The sequence below is a fragment of the Marmota marmota genome, unplaced genomic scaffold (genome assembly GCF_001458135.2).
Source record: "Marmota marmota marmota unplaced genomic scaffold, marMar, whole genome shotgun sequence".
Lineage (NCBI taxonomy): Eukaryota > Metazoa > Chordata > Mammalia > Rodentia > Sciuridae > Marmota > Marmota marmota.
Window position 1 is genome coordinate 14,416,664 of NW_025999990.1, and position 24,951 is coordinate 14,441,614.

The following is a 24,951-nucleotide window of genomic DNA, read 5'->3' on the forward strand; positions in this document are numbered from 1 at the left end:
CAGTATGGAGATTTCTTGGAAAGCTGGGAATGGAGCCACCATTTGACCCAGCTATTCCCCTTCTCGGTCTATTCCCTAAAGACCTAAAAAGAGCATGCTACAGGGACACTGCTACATCGCTGTTCATAGCAGCACAATTCACAATAGCAAGACTGTGGAACCAACCTAGATGCCCTTCAATAGACGAATGGATAAAAAAAATGTGGCATTTATACACAATGGAGTATTACTCTGCATTAATAAATGACAAAATCATAGAATTTGCAGGGAAATGGATGGCATTAGAGCAGATTATGCTAAATGAAGCTAGCCAATCCCTAAAAAACAAATGCCAAATGTCTTCTTTGATATAAGGAGAGTAACTAAGAACAGAGTAGGGACGAAGAGCATGAGAAGAAGATTAACATTAAACAGGGATGAGAGGTGGGAGGGAAGGGGGAGAGAAGGGAAATTGCATGGAAATGGAAGGAGACCCTCGGGGTTATACAAAATTACATACAAGAGGAAGTGAGGGGAAAGGGAAAAATAATACAAGAGGGAGAAATGAATGACAGTAGAGGGGGTAGAGAGAGAAGAGGGGAGGGGAGGGGAGGGGGGATAGTAGAGGATAGGAAAGGCAGCAGAATACAACAGACACTAGTATGGCAATATGTAAATCAATGGATGTGTAACTGATGTGATTCTGCAATCTGTATATGGGTAAAAATGGGAGTTCATAACCACTTGAATCAAAGTGTGAAATATGATATATCAAGAACTATGTAATGTTTTGAACAACCAACAATAAAAATTAAAAAAAAGAAAAATATTAATGAAATTAAAGTCATCACTAATGTTTTAAATAGTGAGATGCTACTGAAAAACAAATTAAGAGGAAGACAACTAATGATATCATTCAAAATGCAGCAAAGAGGAACAAGAAAATGAAAAATAGGAGAAATTATATAACATGAAGGACTGAGTAAGAAAATCCATCGTTTTTGCAATCAGAGTCCTAGAATAGAGGAGAATCGGTATTTGAAGAGCTAGTGGCTGAGAATACTACAGAATATGAATTGTAAAATACAGGAAGACAGAATTTACCAAAAATAAAAAGAAATTAAAGTTCCAAACCTAGTAAGTCTATAACGTGGGGATGGGGGGGTAATTTTAAAAGCAGAGAGAGAAAAGGTAACCTGACAACCTGATTTTGAGACCCAAAGACATTGAAAGACTAAGTTAAGGCTATAAAATAAGTAGCAGAACTGATTACAACTCCTTAAAATTTTACTCCAGAAATTGTACTTTTGATACTTGATTTCATTTACCTATCTATACTGAATGCCTAATTCTGGCTTCACTTTTAACAACTATTTCATCTTCAGTTTTAAACTGGCCCAAGGACATCATTATCCAAAGTACATGTATGAAGGCTCAAATTGGGTGTCAACATATTTTATATATAAACAGATATGAAAAATTGTGGTATATGTGTGTAATAAGAAGTGTAATGCAAAAAAAAAACAACAAAGTACATGTATAAAGGCATGAACTGGCGTGAACATACTCTATATATGAAAAATTGTACTCTATATGTGTAATAAGAACTGTAATGCATTCTGCTGTCGTGTATTTAAAAAATCAAAAAAAAAGAAAACCTGGTAAAACTTCTTAATGGTTAGTGAATTTTTCAAATCATAAGAAATCTGAAACTTACCTAAAATTTCCAATCTGGAAAAAAGTATCTTTCAGGCACTCCTCATTCACATTTTTGTGCTTTACTTTTAATATCTTTTTAAAAATTTTTTTAGTTGTCGGTAGACGTTTATTTTATTTATTTATAATTCAGTGTTGAGAATTGAACCCAGTGCCTCACACCTGCTAGGCAAGCGTTCTACCACTGAGCCACAACCCCAGACCTTAATTATCTTCTATTTAGATTATATCTGTAAAAATTATGAACTTGAGACCAGGACTCCTCAACTCAGTGCTGAGAGTTCCTCTTATATATTTTAGAAACATCCTCTATTCTTGTGAATTATAAAATGTCCTCAGTTTTATATGCAATTTTTAATCTAGCAAGCAAAGGGAGGGTGAAACAAGGCCCCCACCAAATTAGTAAAGGTCTATTTGTTTTTGCTAAGATATCCATACAATCATGTCCCAATGCAGAAAAGATTTAAAAAAATAAAATCCATTGCTCTTAGACCCTACAAACTGACTAGAAAGAAATGGATCCCTTCCATTACTAGTTTTCCACCACCTTGCCTTTTTTTTTTTTTTTTTTTTTAAGTCAGGGTCTTGCTTAATTGCCCAGGCTGTACTTGAATTTGAGATCTAGAGATCCTACCTCAGCGGAATTACAGGTATATGCCATACATATGACTACTACCTTGCATTTCTGATATCCATCTTTCCCTTAATACCCTTGCATGGAGAGTTCCTTCTACCACTGTCCTCTAAAATAAATACACACTCCTCCCACACCCAATACCCACCCTGGTGTTGGCCACACAATTTATTTATTCAAAATTTAATGAATGCCCTGTATGTACTGGGTATTGGGATAGGTTCTAAGTATATGAAAAAGTATTAATTGAGTATATATTGCTATGCTATTTTACAAGTAAACTTATGTACACAGTACTTTAAACAAAGATATTTACATTTTCAATAGGTTAGTTGGCAGGAGTTCTCATTTGACTATTAATAGGTTAAATTTCTAGACATTCCATTTTTCACAGGGGCAAAAATAAATAAATAAAAACCCTGTTCTTTATTCTAGCATGACAATGATTTGATGAGCCTATATTTTATATGCAAGCACATATGTCTTCTCCCGAATTTATGGAAAATGTACTAGTTCTGACCATGATATTCCTTTTATTGAAAAGCAACATAAAATAGCTGTGGAAATAAGAGAAAGATAATATTTTTACATTATTGCTTCTGTTAAGAGGATTTTTATGTTTTGTGCTGGAATTTACTTCCTGTAACCACTCTTGCTTTACCTGAACATTTTACATTGGACTGCTACATTATTATTAGTGTTTAATTTAGAAGAGCTTAATAAATTGCTAATCTGAGGACAATGATACTTTCTTTGCTTTTGTAGTCCTTTCTCTGAACATGCTTACTTATGTACAATGTGGAAATCTGATCCAGGTCTCCTCCACTCAGCCAACAGTTCTTTTTGTACCTCTTCTGGAAGTTCATAGAATACTTGAGGATCAATGGCAGATGGAAAAATAATCTTCTCATCAGCAGAATCTTGCTCTCTATTTTCTGTGGATCCTTGACAAGAGGCTGTTGCTGTTATTTGCTTATGACTATCTGTAGCACAGCGTTTGGAAAAAAGTTGATCACTCTGCAAATTTGGAAATGAATGGAAAGCAGAAACAGCAGGCTTTGTATTTGAGAAGTGGAATCCTTCAGATTCTTTAGGTCCTTGACTCATTTGTTCATCTTTTAATTGATTATCTATATAATATGAATAATCCTTTGGGCTAGACAGGTAAGAGGAACTACTGCTACTTAAGCCTGATGTTCCTGGTTCACAAGGAGACACAGACTGTACCTGATTGCTACTGGATAAATTATCTCTAGAATTTAAGGATCTATCTTGCATTTGTTTTGTAGAAAAGAAAGATAATACTCCTCTGGAGGCATGTAATGGACAACTTAAACTTCCTTTCCCTTGAAATTTTTCTCTAAATTTTCCAGAAAGGATTTCTTCTTGAATATCTACTGGAAGCTGCTTGAAGACTTCTTGGTCAACACCCTCAGGAAGTGAACAGAGTGGGAATTCATTCGTATCTTTTTCTTTAGAAAAATCTGTAGTATCTATTGGAGACTCGCCAGTTCTTGTACTTTCAATTCTTCCACTTGGTAGAAAATCCCAGTTTGTTTCTTTGTCTTTGGAAATATCTTCCATATGACTCTCTTTTATTTTCTAGAACACAAAAATAATAAAATAATTTGGATACCTGATACCTTTTTAAATAACCCTGCTGCTAGAAAATTCAATAAAAATTAAGTGTTCCATGAAGTTCTGGTATAGGCCTGAACAACAAAGGTGAGCAGTCAAACCGTTATGGAGTGGAAGAAGCCAGACACAAAAGAACACACTGTACTATTCTACTTGGAATCATCCCTACATATCTGGGGGACTGGTTCAAGGTCTTTCCCAGGATACCAAAATTCACAGCTGCAAAATAAACTAAAATAGTTGAACTGTATATTTAAATTAAGTGAGTTTCATGGTCTGTAAATAAAGTTTTTAATTTAATAAATAAATAAATAAACATCCCTGCTGCTGAAGTATGCCTGTAGTATTATCTACAGCAACCATTATGTTTCAAACCCATTCAGTACTTTGAATCCTTCGTGGCCAGTTTCAACAACTAGAGATATTTAATCTATCACAATTAGTCACACTATTGTGTAGATCTTTACTCATTATTCCAGAAAGAGGTCTCCTTCCTACACAGCACTGAGCCAGGTAAATATGCCTTTAAAGATCTGGAAAGGACCTCATGGATTTAAAGGTCCAATTCTGTAAATAAAAGAATGGTGGACTAGAAAGAGTGATTCACTTAAAGTTATTTAAAAGAAAAAAAATACAGGCATAGAGATTCAACTACTGGTTTTGCAAAAATTATTGTTCTGAAAGATAATATTTAGCAGAGTATGGTGGTGCACATCTGAAATCTCAGTGACTCCTGGGAGCTGGGACAAGAGGATCCTTAGTTCAAGGCCAGTCTCTGCAACTTAGTGAGTCACTGTCTCAAAATAAAAAGGGTTGGGGATAGGGCTCAGTGATAAAATGCCCCTCAGTTTAATCCCCACTACCAAAAACCAAACAACAACAACAACGTTTAACAGAAAGAAAAAGGTGCTTTTATGGTAAAAATCCAATATTATTTTTAAGATAAATGTTTTATATAAAATTTAAAAATACTTCCAATTCTAATATGTATAATTTTTCTATAAAGTTTTTCACTTGAGTTTCCCTTCTAGTTTTAAGCAAAATAAAAATATATACAGTCAGGAGGTAGAAAAGATGGTGGAATGAGATGAACATCATTATCCTAGGTACATGTATGACTGCACATGTGGAGCAACTCTACATCATGTATAACCATGTGTTGTGCTCCATTTGTGTACAGTGAATTGAAATGCTCTGCTATCATAAATAACTAATTAGAATAAAAAATAAAAATTAGGGGCTGGGGTTGTGGCTCAGTGGCAGAGCACCATGTGTAAGGGACTGGGTTTGATCCTCAGCACCACATATAATTAAAAAAAATAAAGGTATATCAACAACTAAAAAATATTTTAAAATTAAAAAAAAAATAAATCAATTAAAAATTTTTTAAAAATGTATACAAATATAATAGCTTAGTAAACTTCAAGAATGTAAAGGGAGAAGAAGAAATTCAGACCAGTATGTTTATTGAGTATCTAGTGTATGCCAGATATATACAAGCTACTTTGACTTCTATTGACTTCACTAATGCCACTATAAATTAGAGACCTTTAATTTCCATCCTATGGATTAATTAAAATGTAATAATTAAATACCTTTTTAATTTCTAGTTAATAATGGAATGGAAAAATGATCACAGAATAAAGTAATCTAAAGAGGGCATTAGGTTCACTATTTTCACAATACTATTCTATTCTCATTTTAAACTAAAAGTGGAAATAAAAATATTACTAAAATTATACTGATTAAAAATTTTAAAATAATATTTTAAATTAAGAGTTAATTATAGAGATTAACCACTTAGAAAAAGGTTATTTAATTTTAAAGCATCCCATATTTATAAAATAGAGGTTTGCTTCTTTGGGACTGTGTTCTAGTCACTTGAAAATGTGACTGACTTCTGCCTCTGCTACCACACTATTAACTTTTAACAAATGTAAAATTAGTAGCAAATCCTTTCTTTTTTTAATATTTATTTATTTATTTTAGTTGTAGATGGATACAATGCCTTTATTTTATTTATTCATTCATTTTTATGTGGTGCTAAGAATTGAACCAGGGGCCTCGCACGTGCTAGGCAAGTGCTCTACCACTGAGCCACAACCCCTACCCCCAAATCAGTAGCAAATTCTAATGTTGCTATCAGAATTCAATTTAATTTCAAAACTAAGAAAATTTAAATACTTATAATAGTGTGCAAAACAAAGCTTGTACCATATGTAAAAACTGACCACAAAACGATCTGATTTCTAATTTCTGGAAATGTACTTCATATTTAGGAGCTAATCCATCACATTCCTGAATGCTATTAGAAAATGCATCCATACTTCCAAAGCACAGAAGTTCCATAGTTTCTTCTCTAATCCAATATATTTCTACATAGATCACAATATATTTAAAGCCAGCAACCATTATATGATAGGCACCATTAACAACTAAATCATCTAAGCAATATCAGCCAAAAGAATCTAACACAAACTTAGATTTTTCATTTATCCACACAAGTCCAGTAAGAGTATACTTACAGTATACATAACAGTGTACTCACAGAACTGCGCTTGCCAGAACATGACGTTGTTGACAATGAGGATGTTAAATAATAATCCATGGGCCCTTTCTTAGTGGTATTTAGTGCTTTAAGGTTGCAGAGGCACACACTTAAAAGGGTAAGGTGAAAGGGCATTTTAACATTCACCATATTTCGAAAAAGTTTCATAAGTATATCCACCATTGGTGTCATCACATCATAATTTCCTGAAAAAGAATGTTTAAGACAGTATCTAAATAGTTTATATCATAACTAATTAATTAATTAATACTAAGAGATTACTGTAACTTATATTGCTTAGATTAAAAAATAAAAATCCTAATTGGCATTTTGACATTATATAATTATCACTTATTCCCTTTGAATTTAAGGGACTCTTTTTTTTTTTTTTTTTTTTGGTGGTGGTACTGAGGATTGAACCCAGGGCTACCACTGAGCTACATCCCCAACTCTTTTTCTTTTAATTCTGAGAGAATGTCAGACAACAAAATTGCAATCCTCCTGCCTCAGCCTCCCTGGTGGCAGGGAGTACAGGTTTGGGGAAAAATTACTATTTTTATCTATCTATTTAAAAACATTTTCTAGTGAGAATTCCTGATAGAATTAAAGCATATAATTGCATGCCACACTGCACAAAGACCCACTCTCCTTTTGGGGAGCATATTTCTTTTTTTTTTTTTTTTTTTAATATTTATTTTTTAGTTTTCGGTGGATACAACATCTTTGTTTGTATGTGGTGCTGAGGATCGAACCCGGATCGCACGCATGCCAGGCGAGCGCGCTACCGCTTGAGCCACATCCCCAGCCCTGGGGAGCATATTTCTAATTCAAAAGTTTATTTTTAAAAGTGCAGTGTTGGGCTGGGGTTGTGGCTCAGTGATAGAGTGCTTGCCTCACACGCGTGAGGCACTGAGTTCAATCCTCAGCACCACATACAAATAAATAAAATAAAAATATTGTGTCCATCTATAGCTAAAAAAATATTTTTAAAAAAAGTTCAATGTCAATTGAATTCTTAGAAAATAAGTCCATACCTGCCCCTAACTTCTGAATTACATGGGATGGAATAGGGCACTGACGACTCTCGCGACAACAGTACTTCTCTGATGAATACCGACGGATTACTAATCTTATTGTATGGGGTTTCCTTCCATCTCGGGATACTCTAAAATGGAAATAAAGAATTAGAAAAAGTACTGAATAATACTTCATTTATTGAAAGGTATAATACTGAGTAACTATCAAATTATACATTCAGTAGGTAAATAGTAAACAATAAATCTTCCAGAACACCCAAATAAATATCTCAGTTTATGCACTAAGACTATGAAATTGAAAATGACAGACTCATAGGCCTTACTCAGAATTGAGTGCTGTCAGAAATAGGACAGAAATACTATATAATCATAACAAGCTGTTTTATAATCCAAATCTAAAGCAGAATATTAACACCTGCAGGAAATCTGACACAAGCAAATAACTGGAAAATTAAAAGAGGAAAAAAAAATGTTTACAAAAAACAAGATTACTTCTGTTAAAGTAAAGGGCTTTCTGCAAATAGATCCAAGAGAGCCAGTAAGATCGCCATAATATGATGAAATTTTAAAGCAATAATTTGAAAGATCAGTTACATATTATATTTAGGAAGATTAATCATGTGCAAAGGGTCTTGGTTTTGGTGTTAAAACAAAAATTTTATTGGTAAGGAAAATTCACTTAAAAAGTAAAAATTTAATTATTGAGAACAGATGTCACTCAAAGATAACATTTTCCTTTTTATCTGCATAGCAATATACAAAGATAATGAAATCACAAACATGAAATGCAAATATTACACCTTGTTAAACATGCTCAAAATGACAATTCTAAAGTGAAAAAATTAGTTTTGTAGCAAATAACTTTTTTCTTTCTCTTACTGCTTTTCAGAAAAGTTTTTGATGGATGCATAACTAGGATAATAAAATGTCATAAGTGATGTTACTCCTTAAATATCTTTTAGTTAAATTTGTTCTTTTAAGTAATTGCACAATTCAAAGAGTGTGATATGCTAATTAGAGGAAGGTTAAATACTATTTTATTTTAAGCTAGTGCCTAGAGGATGAATTAAAGATTATATGATTTTTACATTTCTTTCATATCTGTAGAATTAATCATCATATACTCCAAAAGGAAAAAAAATAAGTAATTACTCATACATACACACACATAGTTATATTTTTTTTACCAGTCACTTAAATGCTACTGTAACTCCGTCATTGAACTAAGGAGCCCTGGTGTAGAATATAAGAACTGTCAAGAAGAGACATGGGTAGATGCTTAACATCTGCTATCTCACAGGTTTAGAGCACCTGGTCTCACATTTGGGTTAATGCTTCAAATAAGAGAACCTGTAAAACTTAACACTTTTGGGGATTTCTCTATGTGTAGAACTGTTTGCAATGGGCAGGCATTTCAGAATAGTCTTACACCTAGCTGAAGCTGAGCAGATAACCCAATTTCACTAGCACACTTCCCCCAAAGCCTGAGTCATACTGCTGGAGCTGGGTCACAGAGGCAGCCTCGATTGCATGCAGCAAACAATGAACTATATAGTTCTGCTGCACACATAAGCGGCACACTGCACATGACAGCAAAGTTGTAGGAAATATCACTTCATCAGTTTTCTGAAACTTAGAATCATCCCAGAACTGTTTACTGTTTACAGTTAGCCCTCCTAGAATCATTACAGAAGCATGCCTACTCTAAACTGTTAGATCTCTGACACCCAATTTAGAAATTTCTAACAACAAAAAGAGAATCAAGAAGTGAAAGAAAAAGAGATTAATAATCTTCTATGAAGTAAAGAGAAATACATCAAGAAATACGTGATGCCTACTAAGGAGCAACAGAAAACTAAATTTCCTTGCTCAGTTTGTTATGCTGTTTGTATATTCATAATCCCAGTAAACATATTATGTCAACTTGCAGATCAGAATCCCTGAACACACTTGCAGTCACTCATACATGGCCCCATAAGTATTCCTTCCTTTAACTCCATTTTCTTTTACATAGTCTGAGACAAAGAAAATACAAGGCTTCTCCTGCTTGGTCCATTATTATTGTTCTAATAACTTCCTGTGTTCAATAATCACAATCTATTCCTATGTGAGAAGTTTTAGAATTGTGAAAGAATTATTATTCCTCTCTGCATTTTTCCTTTTGTGGAAAAGCAAGTAATACTAAATTAAAAGCAAATGCTCAAAATTGCCATTAGGAAAAATTAAAACTTATTCCTTTTCACCTAAGGACTAGAATAGGTCTAGGAATATTAAGAGATATCCACAAAACCCCTTTTAGTAATAATCTATAGCTTAAGAATCCACAGAATAACTGTTGTAACTGTGTTGTAACTGTGTATTAAGACTAAAGGAAGAAGATGTATTAAATTGGTTAACAGCACATAATAATGTCTTTGCAATAGTTTATAATACACAGAGATCAGTGGGAAAAGATCTATTAGGTCTAAACATTGAAAGAAAAAGAGATTAATACTATTCTGTGAAGTAAAGAGAAATACATGTATTAAGTTAACCTGTAACATCCAAGACACATCAAGAATTTTTTGCATGTATGTACTGCATAAAAATTATGTAGAATGTTTTGGCAAAATGGATTAATAATACCTGTTCAAAAGGTTAGCAAGTAGTTCTTCAATCTTTTTTTTAGCTTCGACTTCTGATGAACATTTTTTAAATGAATCTTCTTCACTAAAGGACTACCAAAGAAGCGTAAGTGAGGATTAATGTAAACTCAAATAAATATACCCAATTATCAATGAATATGTCAAATATATATTTAATACATTCTTTACTAACTTTACCTCTTGTGCTTAATTTGAATCATTTAGTACACTTTTACATTAACTCATCTTATTTGCAAGTAATTTGTACTCCACTAGAAAATATACTGAAAGTCAAGAAAACGACAAAGTTCTAGTACCAATTCCAAGTTTTACTTTATGACTAATGTGAGTCTCTTAATGCCCTAGGACTAGAATCTGAGTTTATACTTGAATAAATTATTTAGCCTATCTAAAATACAGCATCCTCATCTTAACAAAAAAGGAGAAAGAAAGGAAGGAACGAAGGGAGGGAGGAAAACAAACAATAGTACTGCCCACCTCCAAGGTTTGTTATGAAGATTAAATGGACTAATAAACATAAAGCACTTAGTAAAGTACTCTTTACATAGGCAGAAAAAGCCAATCAATTTTAACAGGGCGATGACATCTTTTTCCACTTATTAAATCACTGGACTATTCTGAAAATAAGATTTTTTAAAGAATTAAAATATTTTGCCTTATGACCTATTAACAATAAGCTGTATTCAATCAAAGTAGCTAAGTTGAGATTATCAAGTATTAATGCTCTCAGGGTGTGGTGGTGCCTGCTATAATTCCAATTACTAAGGAGGCTGAGGCACGAGGATCACAAATTTGATGCCAGCCTGGGCAACTCAGCATAGTGGTTTGGATCTGGACTGTTCCCCCAAAAGTTCATGTGATAGTCAATGCAAAAATGTTTAGAGATGAAAAGATTAAATTATGAGAGCTATAACCCCAAAAGGGGATAAATCCATTTGGTGGATTAATGATTTGAATTAATAATAGGCAGGTGGATCTTGCTGAAGGAAGACATCATTGGGGCTATGCCCTTGGGGACTATGTCTTGTCCCTGGTTCTTCCCCTCTCCTTCCCAGCTGCCATGAGTTGAGCAGCTCTCCTCGGCCACACCCTTCCACCACAATGTTTTGCCTCACCACAGGCCCAGAGCAAAAGGCCAACTGAGACCCCTGAAACTGTGAGCCCAAAGTGAACTTTTCCTGCTCTAAGCAGTCCTTGTCCATCATTCTGCTGCAGCAACAAAAAGCTGAGTAACTTAGCAAGACCTGTCTCAAAAGAAAAGTTTAAAAAAGGGAGCTGGAGGTGTAGCTCTCTGTCAGAGAGCTTGCGTAGCATGGGCATGGCTTTGGTTCACTCCTCACTACCACAAAAAATGAACAAATAATAAATACATTAATGTTCAAGTTTCAACTTAAGAATATTTATTAATCTAATATAATAAAGCAGCAGCCTTCTCTTAGGAAAGGGAACATGAAAAGCAAACTACAATATTCTGAATATGCAAAACTGGAAATTTTTATCCAGATGTGACAACTAGTACAGTAAACATAAATAGTACACTACATATAACTAGAACATTAAATATAAATATCATTGCCACATACCTGAGGTGGTCCTGAAGGTGTCACAGGAGAGTTATCCTCTCCAAAACTGAGCTTCTGAATACGCTGAGCAACTGAAATTCCTAATTCCTTTTCTAATATTTTAGATGAAAAGGTTTGGAGATCATGCACACTATTGATTCCTAGTGCTTCAAGGCGTTTGGCAGTTTTATAGCCAATACCTAAACAAAAAGAAATGCATATGGTGCTACAATAGCTTTCTTCCTTAAAATAAAGATAATTAAAATCTTAAAAATACATCAACCATATCTTAAGTTCCATAATTAATACTTTGCTAAGATCAAACTCAATTGCAAAGTAGATTATTATTCTTTCCTTCAGGGTCCCTGAGTAATATGTAGCTCCTTGAAGCACTCATAACATGTACTATTTACAGTCAATACACTCTTTTGATAAAATGAAAATTTTACCACCTGTTCTACAACACTGTGGAATAACTCAGGAATAATGTTTATTATTACTGTAAAAAGAAGAACCAAAATTGATTAATATATGCTTATGGGCTAACCTGATTTCTGTGCACAACATTACACTCATCCATAAATCACATATCTAGCAATATTTATCACCCAGAACACAACTAAGTGTGAAAAAATATAAAAACTAATAAAACCCCTACCACAAAGTTTTTGCACTAAAACTTATATTTTCTTCATCAGAGAAATAGGTCATTTAAAGTTCGTTCTTTCATTTTTAAAAAATATATTTATTCTTAAGTTTGAGGTGGACACAATATCTTTATTTTACATTTATGTAGTGTTGAGGATTGAACCCAGTACCTTGTGCATGCTAGGCGAGCACTCTAACACTGAGCCACAACCCCAGCCCCTCTTACTGTCATTTAAAAAATAATAATTCTACAGTTATCTGGTTTCCTTGCAAAGTTAAAGCAATAAATCAGTGAAGACAGGCATGTAAGGGGAATTATTAAAATGTAGTGACAGGTATTTTTGCAGAAAAAAAAAAGGAGGCTTGGCAATTGGCAATGAGGGAAAAAGTAGAAAGCCTGTAAAAACAGATGCAATAATTCAAAAGGTAAAGTAAGAAAGAATGTCCTGCTTCAGTATGTAGTCAGTTTATTATGATCTGACATTGTTCTTCAGAACACAGATCCAAAATCTCAAATTATAATTATACTACTTGCTAAGGAAGGCAAGGCATTATACAATTTATTTTTGAATCATACAGGCATAAGTTAAAAATGGGAAGCTATAACACTAAACAGTTAAGTTTCCGTTGTCTTAGAAATTCACTTCCACAGAAGTCTTTTATTACATCCTATTCCCCAACAAAGCAAAAGAAAAAAGTTCAACATATTATTGATGGTCTATAAAAATGCAGGTTATCTGATTTTCAAAGATACAAATTTGCCCTATGAACTGAATAGATCAGTGAATTTCTCGAGGAAATCCATTCCCTGATCTTTAGAATGAAGTATTTGTTTTAGAAGTTTGGAAGGTCCATTGTAGCCATACTATTTTATATATAAAAACTAAAGAGAATTAATAAATGTTAAGCTCCCTTCTAGATGCAATGTACAGTACAAAAATATGAACCCAGGACTGCAAATCAAGGACTTTATGTTTCCAGGTTATCACTTGCATGATAAGAAACATAAAAGTACTTTTGTGTATTTCCTCATACAGATTTGCTCCAGAAAACACTATAGTTTTTTCTCCAACAGCTAAAGATATACCTCTAGAAATTGTTATTTACATCTATAATTTTTTATGATTAAAGAAATACAATAAAACATAATACATATTCTTCAATTATATTTGTCTTACCAGGCATTTTCTTTATATGGTTCAAACTATAAATGAGCTCTTGACAACTTTCAGGTAACAAGACTGTTTGTTGATTTGGTTTAAAAACACCAGAAACTAATTTTGCCAATAGTTTATTACAAGCCACTCCAGCGCATCCAGTGAGCCCCAACTGATTATACATGGCTTCCCGCATTTCTGCTGCAATCTGAGATCCAATTAGTAGTCTGATGTGCATGATGTCATGCAGGTTTATAGCTAAAAAAAAAAAAAAAAAAAATGATACTGTTAAAAGTCACAAAAAAAAACATTTTCTGTTTTCTTTTTTAAAAAAGGATTTTTAAAAGATGCAGGGTTTAATTTATATCCAAACCCTCCTACCACTACTACTACCACCCTGCCATCCATTTGACTTATTTCTTTAGTTCTTCATAGGAACATTGTAAACAAATAATACAAGTGAATTCCAAGGGTCTGTGACATGAGTATACTGGGAGTACTTAATGATTTAACAGATTATAATATGAAAACTGATATCTTAAAAATTTTCTAGGGATATTAATAAAACTTAAATCCACACTCACCTATAAATATGCATAAGTTGTCATAAGAATGCTACCATTACAGCTTTAAAGATCTAAATCCACACTTTACATATTAGCTATATGTGATGCCAAAAATAATTTCTGGCCTATACATAGTTTAAGAGGTCTTTTATGAAAAAGGTAGGGAAATTACATAGAAACAAACTTTCTTAGGTGTAAAAATTTATATCGGACCATCCTTATCTCCAAGACTCAGCCTAGAAGGATTCAGGGATGAAGTGTCATAGTATCTACAATTTATTTCCAAATGGCTCATCAATCTATCAACTTTTCCACAAAGAGAGCAAAATTTTTAAAAAAAATGGCAAATGAAAACTGGTTTATCTATAAGAGTGTAATTAAAAGGTATTTATTATATTATTCTATCAACTTTTCTATAAGTTTGAAAACTTTTTAATAAAAGCTTCTGTTGAAGAGGAAGAATTAATAAATGATTAGACATTTTCTATCTAAGATATAAAGTCTAGCTCTCTGTCCATGATATGTTCTAACTAATAAAGTCTGAATTTGCTTCAAAAATTATATAGAAGTTATGTCTGGAATCATCTTACTAGTACTTAGCCCTTATTAAAAACAAAACCAAACACAACAAAAACAGCATAGGTACAAAAGACACACAACAAGCTCCTAGAAATTCATCTCTACCCCTTTTCTTCTGTGGAGAGCTATACTAGAGAAGGATAACCAGGCCTCACAACAGGTGGGGTTCGAGAAACACAAGTTAAGAACTATAACCAAAAGGATCAGGCAACTCTTACACAAAAGAAAAGCAGCTTGTCTTCTATTTGGTATAATATAAAAGTTACCAGCAGAGTCACAAAATGTATGAAAGCCTAATTAAATATTCACCAGCGCCTACTAAAGCTATTTTCAAATGCAAATGGAAATACCACCAGTGATTCAGGACTTACTGTGTGAAGGAAGGAGACAGTTGGTAATAATTATTAGAGCTAATTAAATAGGAGCTTGAAGAAGATACAAGCACATGGCAGATGATGGGGAACAGACATGATAGGGGACAAACAGTTGTGAGGGATGGGAACATGAGGTTAAGGAAAAATTCCATATACTGGGCCCACTATGCTGACCCCCATAAGCTTCCCTTTAAAAAGCAATTTACCTGCAGCCCTGCCTGTTTTAAGTAAATAGGCTATATTACATCCATCAGCAAACAACTGGTTGTCTGCAAGAGACATGCAGGCCTGAAATGCTGAACACATTTATTCTGAAGGGGCAGGGGAGCAGATTGTGAACCACACACAGACCAGATCCCAGAAATCAGGGAGATAAAGATAGTTCTACCTAACCAGAAAATCTGTTAGAACAGTTTCCAATTAGAACTGGTCAGCATGAGCCAAAGTGACCTAGAATTATCATGCTCTGTGGGGACTTGAAAGTCTGATGGCATCCTCTGCTGTCAGTCAAAAGTCAAAAGTCAAAAGGAAGACCTGAACAGGACTCTAAGGACACTTTAGACCTGGGACACCCCCCACCCAGCCCCACACTCCAATAAAACTAGAAGGTATGAGGAACATGCCATCTTCTCCTCTCTAAGGGAACCAACTCTCTTTCTGGAGAGTGTTTCCTTTTCTATTTTCCTACCCTTTTAATAAACTCATACCCGCTACTCTGAATGACATGTCTGAAATCCTTCTGGCATGATTTTAAGAACCAGTGAGAAAAGACCTCCATGGCTGCCTTAGCTCCACAGTAGACCCTTGCCCTATAACAGCTGACAGGCCAGTGACAGGTAGGCCTGGAAAAGATTCCATGGGTGGTAGTCTGAAAAGTCAGAAGAGCACCATGAGAGTCTTATAGCCCCAGAGGAACAGAAGGGAAGTTCAGCCTACCTCAAAATTTTGCTTAGAGATAGTTTCAGGAGAATCAAAAATTATTCTAAAAAACAGTAACAAGTTGACTGCTATAACTTAAGGGTGACCTAAAGAGGGACTCTTAAAAATGTGAACAGATATACTATGTCAAAGAGATGAAAACTGCACAGATCTACATGTCATCAAAATCTTATTTTCTACATATTTGATATGGAATAGCAATATCTGATTTTAGATATCTTAGATTACTGACTAAATATAACTATACCTCCAAAAAAGTCATAAATCTAACAGAATGTCACAATAAACTCAATGAACATTTAAAAATGTATATACTTAGGCTGGGGTGGGGCTCAGTGGTAGTGCACTTGCCTGGCATATGTGAGACACTGGGTTTAATTTTTAGCACCAAATAAATAAATAAATGATAAAGATTAAAAAAAAAGTATAACTTTTAGTTAGTAAGTGGAAGGAATAACACTCACGCTGATTATTATACACATGACCTGACACAGTCAATGAAGAAAGTTCATCACTTTGAAGTTGCTGGAGTTTCTTTTCAACTATTTCTGTTAGATCCACAAAATTTTCATCAAATCCAAGTCTCTCAACAACTGGACTAAATTCTTCCAACAATTCTAAATCAAAATAATATTGGTGCAGAGGTGTAATTAAAGTTACAACTAGAAAAGATTTAATGCTTAAAAATATACCAAATACATAATTAAAGGTTTTATATATATTCACAATTCCATAATATCTTTAATGAAAAGTCTCAGTTAACTGTTATCTTTGTTTTTCTGTACCATATTTTGAGTAGAGGCAATATTTCCCAACAAAACAAGTCTAAAAATGACATTCTCAGAGCAGTTCCTCATAGAAATACATTTTTAGCTCAATCTTCTATATGTAAACTTTCTATATCTGTAGTACATTAAATGCCAATGATTATAGTTAATTATAATCTTGAAGCACTATGTGAAAGAATAAATTATAAACTGCTTAGGAAAGTAAAAACAAGTAATAATATATTTTACCTATCTATATTCTCCACAACAGTTTAGGCAAAACAAAATTTAAAACTTCCACTTATTAGACAGCCGTGGTGGCACATGCCTGTGATCCCAGCAGCTTGGGAGGCTGAGGCAGGAGGATTGAGAGTTCAAAGCTAGCCTCAGCAAAAAGATAGATGCTAAGCAACTCAGTGAGACCGTGTCTCTTAAATAAAATACAAAATAGGGCTGGGGATGTGGTTAAATAGTTGAGTGCCCCTGAGTTCAATCCCTGGTACCAAACAAAACAAAACAAAAAAATTTTTTTTTTACTTATTACTGAGTCAAACAGAAAAGTCACTTAACAATATATAACAGTATTTTGATTGGCCATTCCCAAACATATGCCTTAAGCGTAAAATGGCAGATATGGACCACAACTTGCAGCTATTCACATGTGCAGCATCTGCAAACTACCTAGTCCATAAGTCAAATTTTACTAAATTGAATTTAACATGTAGAATAAATTCAAAAGGACTGTCAATTCTCATATGCAAGAATTAAGTAATAATAACTTTAAAATCATTTAGAAGAACTATTTTCTTCCCCCCTGAATCACCTTCTATTGAGACCTGTTGGATGTCAGAAAACAGTAGATCTTCAATATTCAGAGGACTGGTTCCAGAACCACTCCCAAGGAAACCAAAATCTGAAGATGCTCAAGACCCATATATAAAACGGCATGATATTTGCATATATCCTACACATATTCTCCTGTAAGTTTCAAATCATCTATACTTACAGTATCTTATATAATGTAAATAGTCTTATGCTGTATTGTTTAGGGAATAATGACATGATAAAAAAGTCTGTTATGATTTCAGTACTGAAGCCTTTTTTTTCTTTTAAAATCCACAGGTTCAATCTACAGATGCAGAACCCATGGAGAGCCAACTGTATGGCTCTGAGCATACAAAAACGCATACATTCTTAAGGTGCCATAATCTGAAGACTCAGAATAAAAGGACTAAATAATTCCTCACTGATCACTTTTTTACAAAAATACTAAGTTATTTTATTTTACTAATACTAACATAGATATTTAAAGGGAAAACAATAAAGGTAATAACATGGGGCTTGGGTATAGCTCAGTGGTAAAGCCCTTATCTACCATGTACAAGGCCCTGGGTTCAAACCCCAGCACAGAAAAATGAAAAACAATGTGACTTGTGAACACTAAATATAACTCCAGCCTACACAGAGAAAGCTATTATCTCCTTTGAGGAGAGACTGACAGTGTGTCTGATTATATAAGATTGTTTTGTACTTCGTTCATCAATTTCTGTAATTTTTTTTCAAAAGTATCTACCTGACATCCAAAAGTCATGTAGGAAATAAAACCTTTTATCAAAAGAATGTAGAAAAAAAGAATCAAAGTTTTAAGCAGAAAAATAAGTCAAATACAGAGTAATGCACAAAGCTGGTCAACCAGTAAATATTTTTTAACACATTGTTCTATCACTGGGTCACAGGGACAAATCATTTAACTATCCCATTCCTGAAAATTAATCTCTTTTCTATCAATTATGAACCAGGCTAAAATAAATCTTTTTCTATACATGTTATTTATGTACTTATAATTTTATTTCTATTTGATGAATACTCAGCAATGATATCACTGGTTTGAAGAATATTAATCTTCCTCGTGTGTGTGTGTGTGTGTGTGTATGTGTTAAGGATTAAATGCAGGGCCTTGCACATGCTAGGCAAACTATCATCTCCACCCTTTATCTTTAATAAATGTTTCTTGATTGCTTTTTTAAAAAGCTACAATACTTTATATTTCTACTTTTTGTCACATTTTTTGACAAGTATCACCAACATAAAATAATGTCTTACTAATTCAAGTTTCCTTAGCCAGTAATAAATTTGAGCTTTTTTCCCATATAATTGTTAGATACTGAATTTGCTCTTCTTTGTCAACTGCTTACTCACATTCTTTGTTCACTTTTATTGTTTCTTTTTCTTAAGTTGTAGGAGCTCTCTATATATTATAGATATTAACCCTTTACATATAAAAACTGCTTCAATTAACAAAAGAAAAACGAGCAAAAACAATTGAAAAGACAGTATAAGCTAGTCACAGTGGGACATATCTATAATCCCACCAACTCAGAAGGCTGAGGCAGGAGGATCACCAGTCTCAGCAATTTAACAAGATCCTGTCTAAAAATTTTAAAAGGGATGGGGATATAGCTCAGTGGTAGAGTGTCCTGGGTTAATGATGATGATGATAATAATAAAAATACAAAGTTGATTCTTACACATTTTTAAAAATATGTATTTGTAATATAACAATGTACAAGCATTTTCCTTTTATTTTCCTCTAATTCACTAGAACACTAAGATTCACACTCAAGCCTCAGCATAAGGGAGTTCAGTAGCTACAGTGTAATATTTAGTGTATGTGTATGTGTGTGTGTGTGTGTGTGTGTGTACACAAAAAGACTAATATAGCCATTATTTTTGCTAATATTTCTTAAGAAATCAGTTTTTAATTATGCTAACCAAAAATTACAAACACTTCTTTGAATTATCATCAGTACATTAGAAAACAATGTATTTCTTCATAATTCATGTAAGCTTAAAATTTAAAATTTACAGTATGTCTTTACAGTATACCTTCTGATTTTATCACTTATAAACTTTATATTTCCTGTTATTTATATAAACACTAGTCACAACAGAATTCAAATTACTTACCAACATTATTCATAATATAGAAAGCCACTCTTTTATATAATTTTTAAAGTGGAAAAGACCCATAATAAAAAGCTATTAGGAAAAAGGAATCTGGTTTATGGCACTTTATTAAGATTTATAAAATTATTTAAGTGAATAGGCATCCTACATAAAAATTAATACTAAAAATAGATTGCCTATACTTTGTACCTGTAACCTTATAAGACATCTCCCTATAACGGGTCAAGTCTTCTCCATTAACCAATACAAGTTGTGGACATTTTTCTTTTGCATCTCTGACATTCATAAGTTTTGTAACTCCAAGTTTCCTGGCTTCATAGTTGCAAGTAACCACCAAATATTTCTGCTGAACACCTATAAAAAAATAAAAATTCTGTAAGAAAAATCAAGCAGGATTATACAAACATTTTAAAACATAATTTACTACTTCCATGTTATAATTGTCTGAGCTATAAGAATAGCATGTGCTTTTGTTAAGGATAAAAAGGTGTCTCAGTTTTAAAAAGTAGATTCTGTTCATTAAAATTCTACAAAGAATCAGGTTTTTGAGCTATCTCCTACTTATGAAAAGTATTTTCCCATATCATACTTTTAAGCTTTGGATATTTGTCTATTTGGGGAAAAAGTTATTATTAAACAGAAAAACAATACATAAAAGTAGTATAAATCACCTGTTAGAATTCGGACCGATTATTTATACAAAAGCTAGATGTGTATATTCCTCAAATTTAGCAAAAATTACCATAAATCAATAAATATAGTCTAAAAATTCTCAGTGATAAGACAGAAATCAAATCCTTCTTAAAATGTTTTCAGACAGTACAAAATCTGCTTGGTTTATACTGCCATATCTATAGCTCCAGGTATGTTGACCAAAAAATAAGCCAGCTGAAAATAATTGAGTACAATTAAATACTGGTTGCTACGAGAAAAACTCATTTGTCTGCCAATGAACAAAAGAATGTTCTGTTACAATTGGCAAGCTACAGCAACTGTTAGGGGTATCTCCCCAGTAATTATCCTAGTACTGAACTTTTCTTTATAGTTATCTGCTGATGATTCAGTAGGGCATTATGAGCTCCCTATCAAAATGAATACAATATGATCATCTACAGACTGAATAAAAATTCTAGTTTATTGGTGACTTAGATTGCTAAAATTGTTTTTCTCTTTTTAAACAAGTTGACTACTTCATGCCACTATAATAATGTTTATCAAAAATATGTAAAATGCATCTCCAGTACACACACAAAAAAGTAAAACGCAAACATGTAGAAGAAAAACAATAGTTATATCCATTTCCATTACACATCTGTTTTTAAATTTGGGGTATTATAAAGAAGACAAAAAACATTATTTGCACATAAAGTTTTCTTATATATCAGATTATACCCCAAAATAAATGTCAAATAAAACATTCATCAGTGAACTAATATGAAAAAATCAGACTAGTAAATTCCTTAACTAAAAAGTCTTTTAAAAAAAAAAAAAAAAACTTTTTTTATTTGAGACAGGATCTTGCTAAGTATCTTATGGCCTCGATAAATTGCTGAGGCTGGCTTTGAACTTGGAATCCTCCTGCCTCAGCCTCCCAAGTCGCTGGGATTACAGGCACGCATGACCATATCTGGTCTTTTAATGCAGAATACACTATATGAACTCCACATGGTATGTCACAACAATATTTGTTTAGAATAAAAAAAAATTACTGGGGCTGGGGTTGTGGTTCAGCAGTAGAGCGCTTGCCTAGATCGGACCAGGTCCTGGGTTCAATCCTCAGCCCCACATAAAAATTTAATTAAAGATATTATATCCAACTATAACTAAAAAGTAAATATTAAAAAAAAAAAACATTACTTTTGTTTCTCCAGGAAACTTTCAGCAGTCACAACTTTTATTTCATGTCCATAATTTGTACATCTTAATCACACAATACTTTTTATTAAGCATAATCTACACAGCATTTTGTTATAATACTACTAATTAGACATGCCTTTAGAAGAAATCATTTAGGTCCTCTGACCCTAAAAACTTAAAAGACATTCTAGGAAAGTTTAAAGATCCTGGCCTCTCTGCCTAGCACAGTAGCAGGCCTGTAATCCCAGCTACTCAGGAGCCCAAGGAAGGAGGATCCAAATTCCACTCCAGGCAATGTAGCTAAATAGTGAAGTCTCTCCCGGGGTCAGTGGGTTCAATTTCCAGTGTCACACACACTAAAACACACAAAAATGCCAGCTTCACTTTGGCATACCAAAAACTAGCTATTCCTTTGTTCTTTAGTAAAATCAATAAAACTAGATTTGTATTTATTAAGCCAATCTAGGCACAAGAAGACAGCAGCCAAGAGAACCAAAATAATTTTCTAAGTTTATAAAATATCCTTCCTGCACACATGAAGGAAAAAAATCTCTGCTCTCCCAATTTAAGGTACAATAAAAATGTTAATAAAACATGCCAGAATATCAGTAAGCTAATCCTCAATGCAAAATTTCTCCTTGCCTTTAATTTTAAAAGATGCTTGTTATTATGAAATGCTTGCTCTATCTAAATATTTAAGGTTCTGCTTAAAATTCAACTGTTTGTTAGACATTAATATTCAACTCATACATTTAATTTGCAAAAGAGGAAGATGAAAACTTCCATTAAAAATGTAACAAAAATAACAAGATTGTTTTTGAGCTCCAAGACCTATAAAGTTTGAAATACTGAGTAAAAGCAATCTGACAGACATGGTGGTGCACACCTATAATTCCAGTTACTTGGGAAGCTGACATAAGAGGATCACAAGGTTAAGAACAGCCTGGACAATTTAGCCAGACTCTGTCTCAAAATAAAAAATTAAAAAGGCTAGGGACGTAGCTCAGCAGTAAAGCGCCACAGAGTTTGATTCCCAGTATTGCAAAAAAGAAAAATAAGAAATCTGCCTAGAGAACTAAATTATAACATAGAATATTAACATAGAAGACCAAAACTTTATGCTGCTTTCTGTTAATTTGTTCAGTTATGCTAGTCTCAGATTCACCATTTCTTATATAAGGTTTATGAGGTTTACACTTGGTAGAAAAGCAAAGGTAACTGTAAGAATGGCTTCCAGGTAGGCATGGTGGCACACACCTATAATCCCAGCAACTCCAGAAGCTGAGGCAGGAGGATTCCAAGTTCCAGGCCAGTTTTAGCAACTTAGCAACTTAGGGAGACCCTGTCTCAAATTTAAAAATTAAAAAAAAAAAACGACTGGGATATACTTCAGTGACGAAGCACCCTTGGGTTCAATACCTAGTATGGAGGACAAAAAAGGCTTCCAAAAAAAATCTTTCTTAATTAATAAATCAGAATACAGTGACATAAAGAGTAGCCCATTTTATCATTATACAACAAAAATACTATCAATATGAATAATTACCTAAAGGTTTGTCCTTTAATTCTGGGTTTGAGATCATTTCTACTTGTGCATAAAAGCAATCCAGATCCACATGTATTATGACTCTGGATGAAGAATTTTGTGTTGGCACCACTTGATCATGAACTGCTGCACAATATGCAAAAAAGAAACACATATATTCAGGCTGTAAATCATTTTTGAGCAACTGACACTTTCTAAAAACATTTTATCTGGGAAAGAATCCACAGAGTAGTTTTAAGTTATTTTCTTGGATTTATTATTTGTCAAAGCAGCTACAAATCACATGAAACTCTACAGCAGGGTCTTCAGTCCTATTTACTGAATTAGCATATCTTTGTGCACTACATTTTTCTCAGTATAGTAATTTGAGAGGGAAAAATCTGATCAATGAATGATGCAAAAGGCAATGCTATCACTTAGAAGTATAGAGTAACTAAACCAGAAAAGGCAGAAAAGCTGAAACAATGTTAATTGTCCACCAACTTAAAGATGATTCCAAGTGACCTGTCCCTAAATTTCAAAAAAGAAAGAAAATTTGAAATACAAAATAACAATCTAGGAGCTGGAGTTGTAGCTCAGTGGCAGAGCACGGGTGAGGCACTGCCTTTGGTCTTCAGCACCACATTAAAAAAATAACTAAATAAAGTTATTGTGTCCATCCTACAACTAAAAATATTTTTTTAAAAAATAATAACAATCTGTGGGTTCCAGTGAACTCTATTTAGCTTTCACAGGAGAGCTAGATTGCCTGTTCGAATGCTAAAACCCCACTGCCTAGAACTGCACCTTGGGTAAACAGATTACCAATAAATATTCACAAAGTTGAAACAATGATTATTTTCTAGATTTTAAAAACTAGGGGCTGAACCAGGAGCTGTGGTGCATATCAATAATCCCAGCAACTGAGAAGGTTGTGGCAGGAGGACTGCCAAATTCAAAATAGAACAGATGGGGAGGGGTACAGCCCGGTGGCAGAGTATTCCTGGATTATACCTCCAGACTTCAATCAATCAATCAATGTAATGTGGTATTACACTGTGGGTCCTGGAACAGAAAAAGAGTATCAGTGGGAAAACTGGCAAAATATGAATATAGTGTGACCTTCAGTGAGGAGTATATCAATTTTAATAAATGCATCATGGTCATGTGAGATATTAACATTTGGGAAAATCTCTCACACTTTTCTGTAAGTCTACTCTCCTGCCCTCAGCCAAAAACAAAAACAGGGGATGAGAACCAGGGCCTTTGCCTTCAGACCCTGGAGTCCGGAGCTCCAAGATAGAGGCGAGAGCCTGGAGGTGGGTCCCCAGAGAACAGACCACAGCTGACTGGCCAGGTTCGGAGCCATTCCTTCCTACCTGGGCTGAGCCCAGAACTCGACCTCTGCTAAGCAGGCGAACTGTGGGCAGCTGCTCCAACGTGACACCTCCAGGGAACATCTGCAGTTTTCACCAGGCTGGCCGTGCGACTCCGGCCCGGCCCCCCGACTCCAGGGGTGGACAGAAGGTACAGATGCACCCTGGACGCGCACGTGTAGGCCCCACGCGCCCTCCCCTACTCCTACTGGGGGAAGCCATCCCTTTCGAGGTTCTGACCTCGAAACACGAGGCAAACAAAGACAGTATTCTAGGTGGGGAAGACGAACGGGACCAAGCGGGGCAGGGACCGTCGCGTCCCAACGGCCACCGCCCGGAGCAGCCTCCGCCCGCCCCGCCCCAACCTTCTCATTTACACCCGGCGGGGCCACCGGGCTGCTCAGGCCCCGGCGCACCCTGCGAAGAGCCAGCCGCCC

At 34.2% G+C, this 24,951-nt stretch overlaps 2 protein-coding genes across 9 annotated transcripts in view; one reads left to right on the forward strand and one right to left on the reverse strand.

Annotated features, from left to right (window-relative positions):
• Window positions 1-2,845: 2,845 nt before the first annotated feature.
• Window positions 2,846-24,951, reverse strand: Poli (DNA polymerase iota). Of its 8 annotated transcripts, none has more exons than XM_015482366.2 (10): window positions 24,880-24,951; window positions 23,160-23,285; window positions 19,946-20,110; window positions 16,487-16,639; window positions 13,586-13,822; window positions 11,781-11,959; window positions 10,178-10,269; window positions 7,550-7,680; window positions 6,516-6,721; window positions 2,846-3,931 (listed from the first exon to the last, which is right to left on the reverse strand). In XM_015482366.2, exons 2-10 carry the CDS (start codon window positions 23,194-23,196, stop codon window positions 3,113-3,115), a joined length of 2,019 nt encoding a protein of 672 aa, XP_015337852.1. In that variant the 5' UTR covers window positions 23,197-23,285; window positions 24,880-24,951; the 3' UTR covers window positions 2,846-3,112. The 8 variants fall into 8 exon arrangements, with proteins under 8 accessions (XP_015337852.1, XP_015337851.1, XP_015337854.1 ...); XM_015482365.1 differs by having other exon boundaries at window positions 23,160-23,282; window positions 24,931-24,945; XM_015482368.1 differs by having other exon boundaries at window positions 24,931-24,945.
• Mbd2 (methyl-CpG binding domain protein 2) overlaps window positions 24,672-24,951 on the forward strand; it is a 105,569-nt gene continuing 105,289 nt past the window's right edge. The window contains exon 1 of the mRNA XM_015482369.2: window positions 24,672-24,944. Within this exon, the coding sequence (XP_015337855.2) occupies window positions 24,672-24,944 (273 nt within the window). The remainder of the gene's footprint in view (window positions 24,945-24,951) is intronic.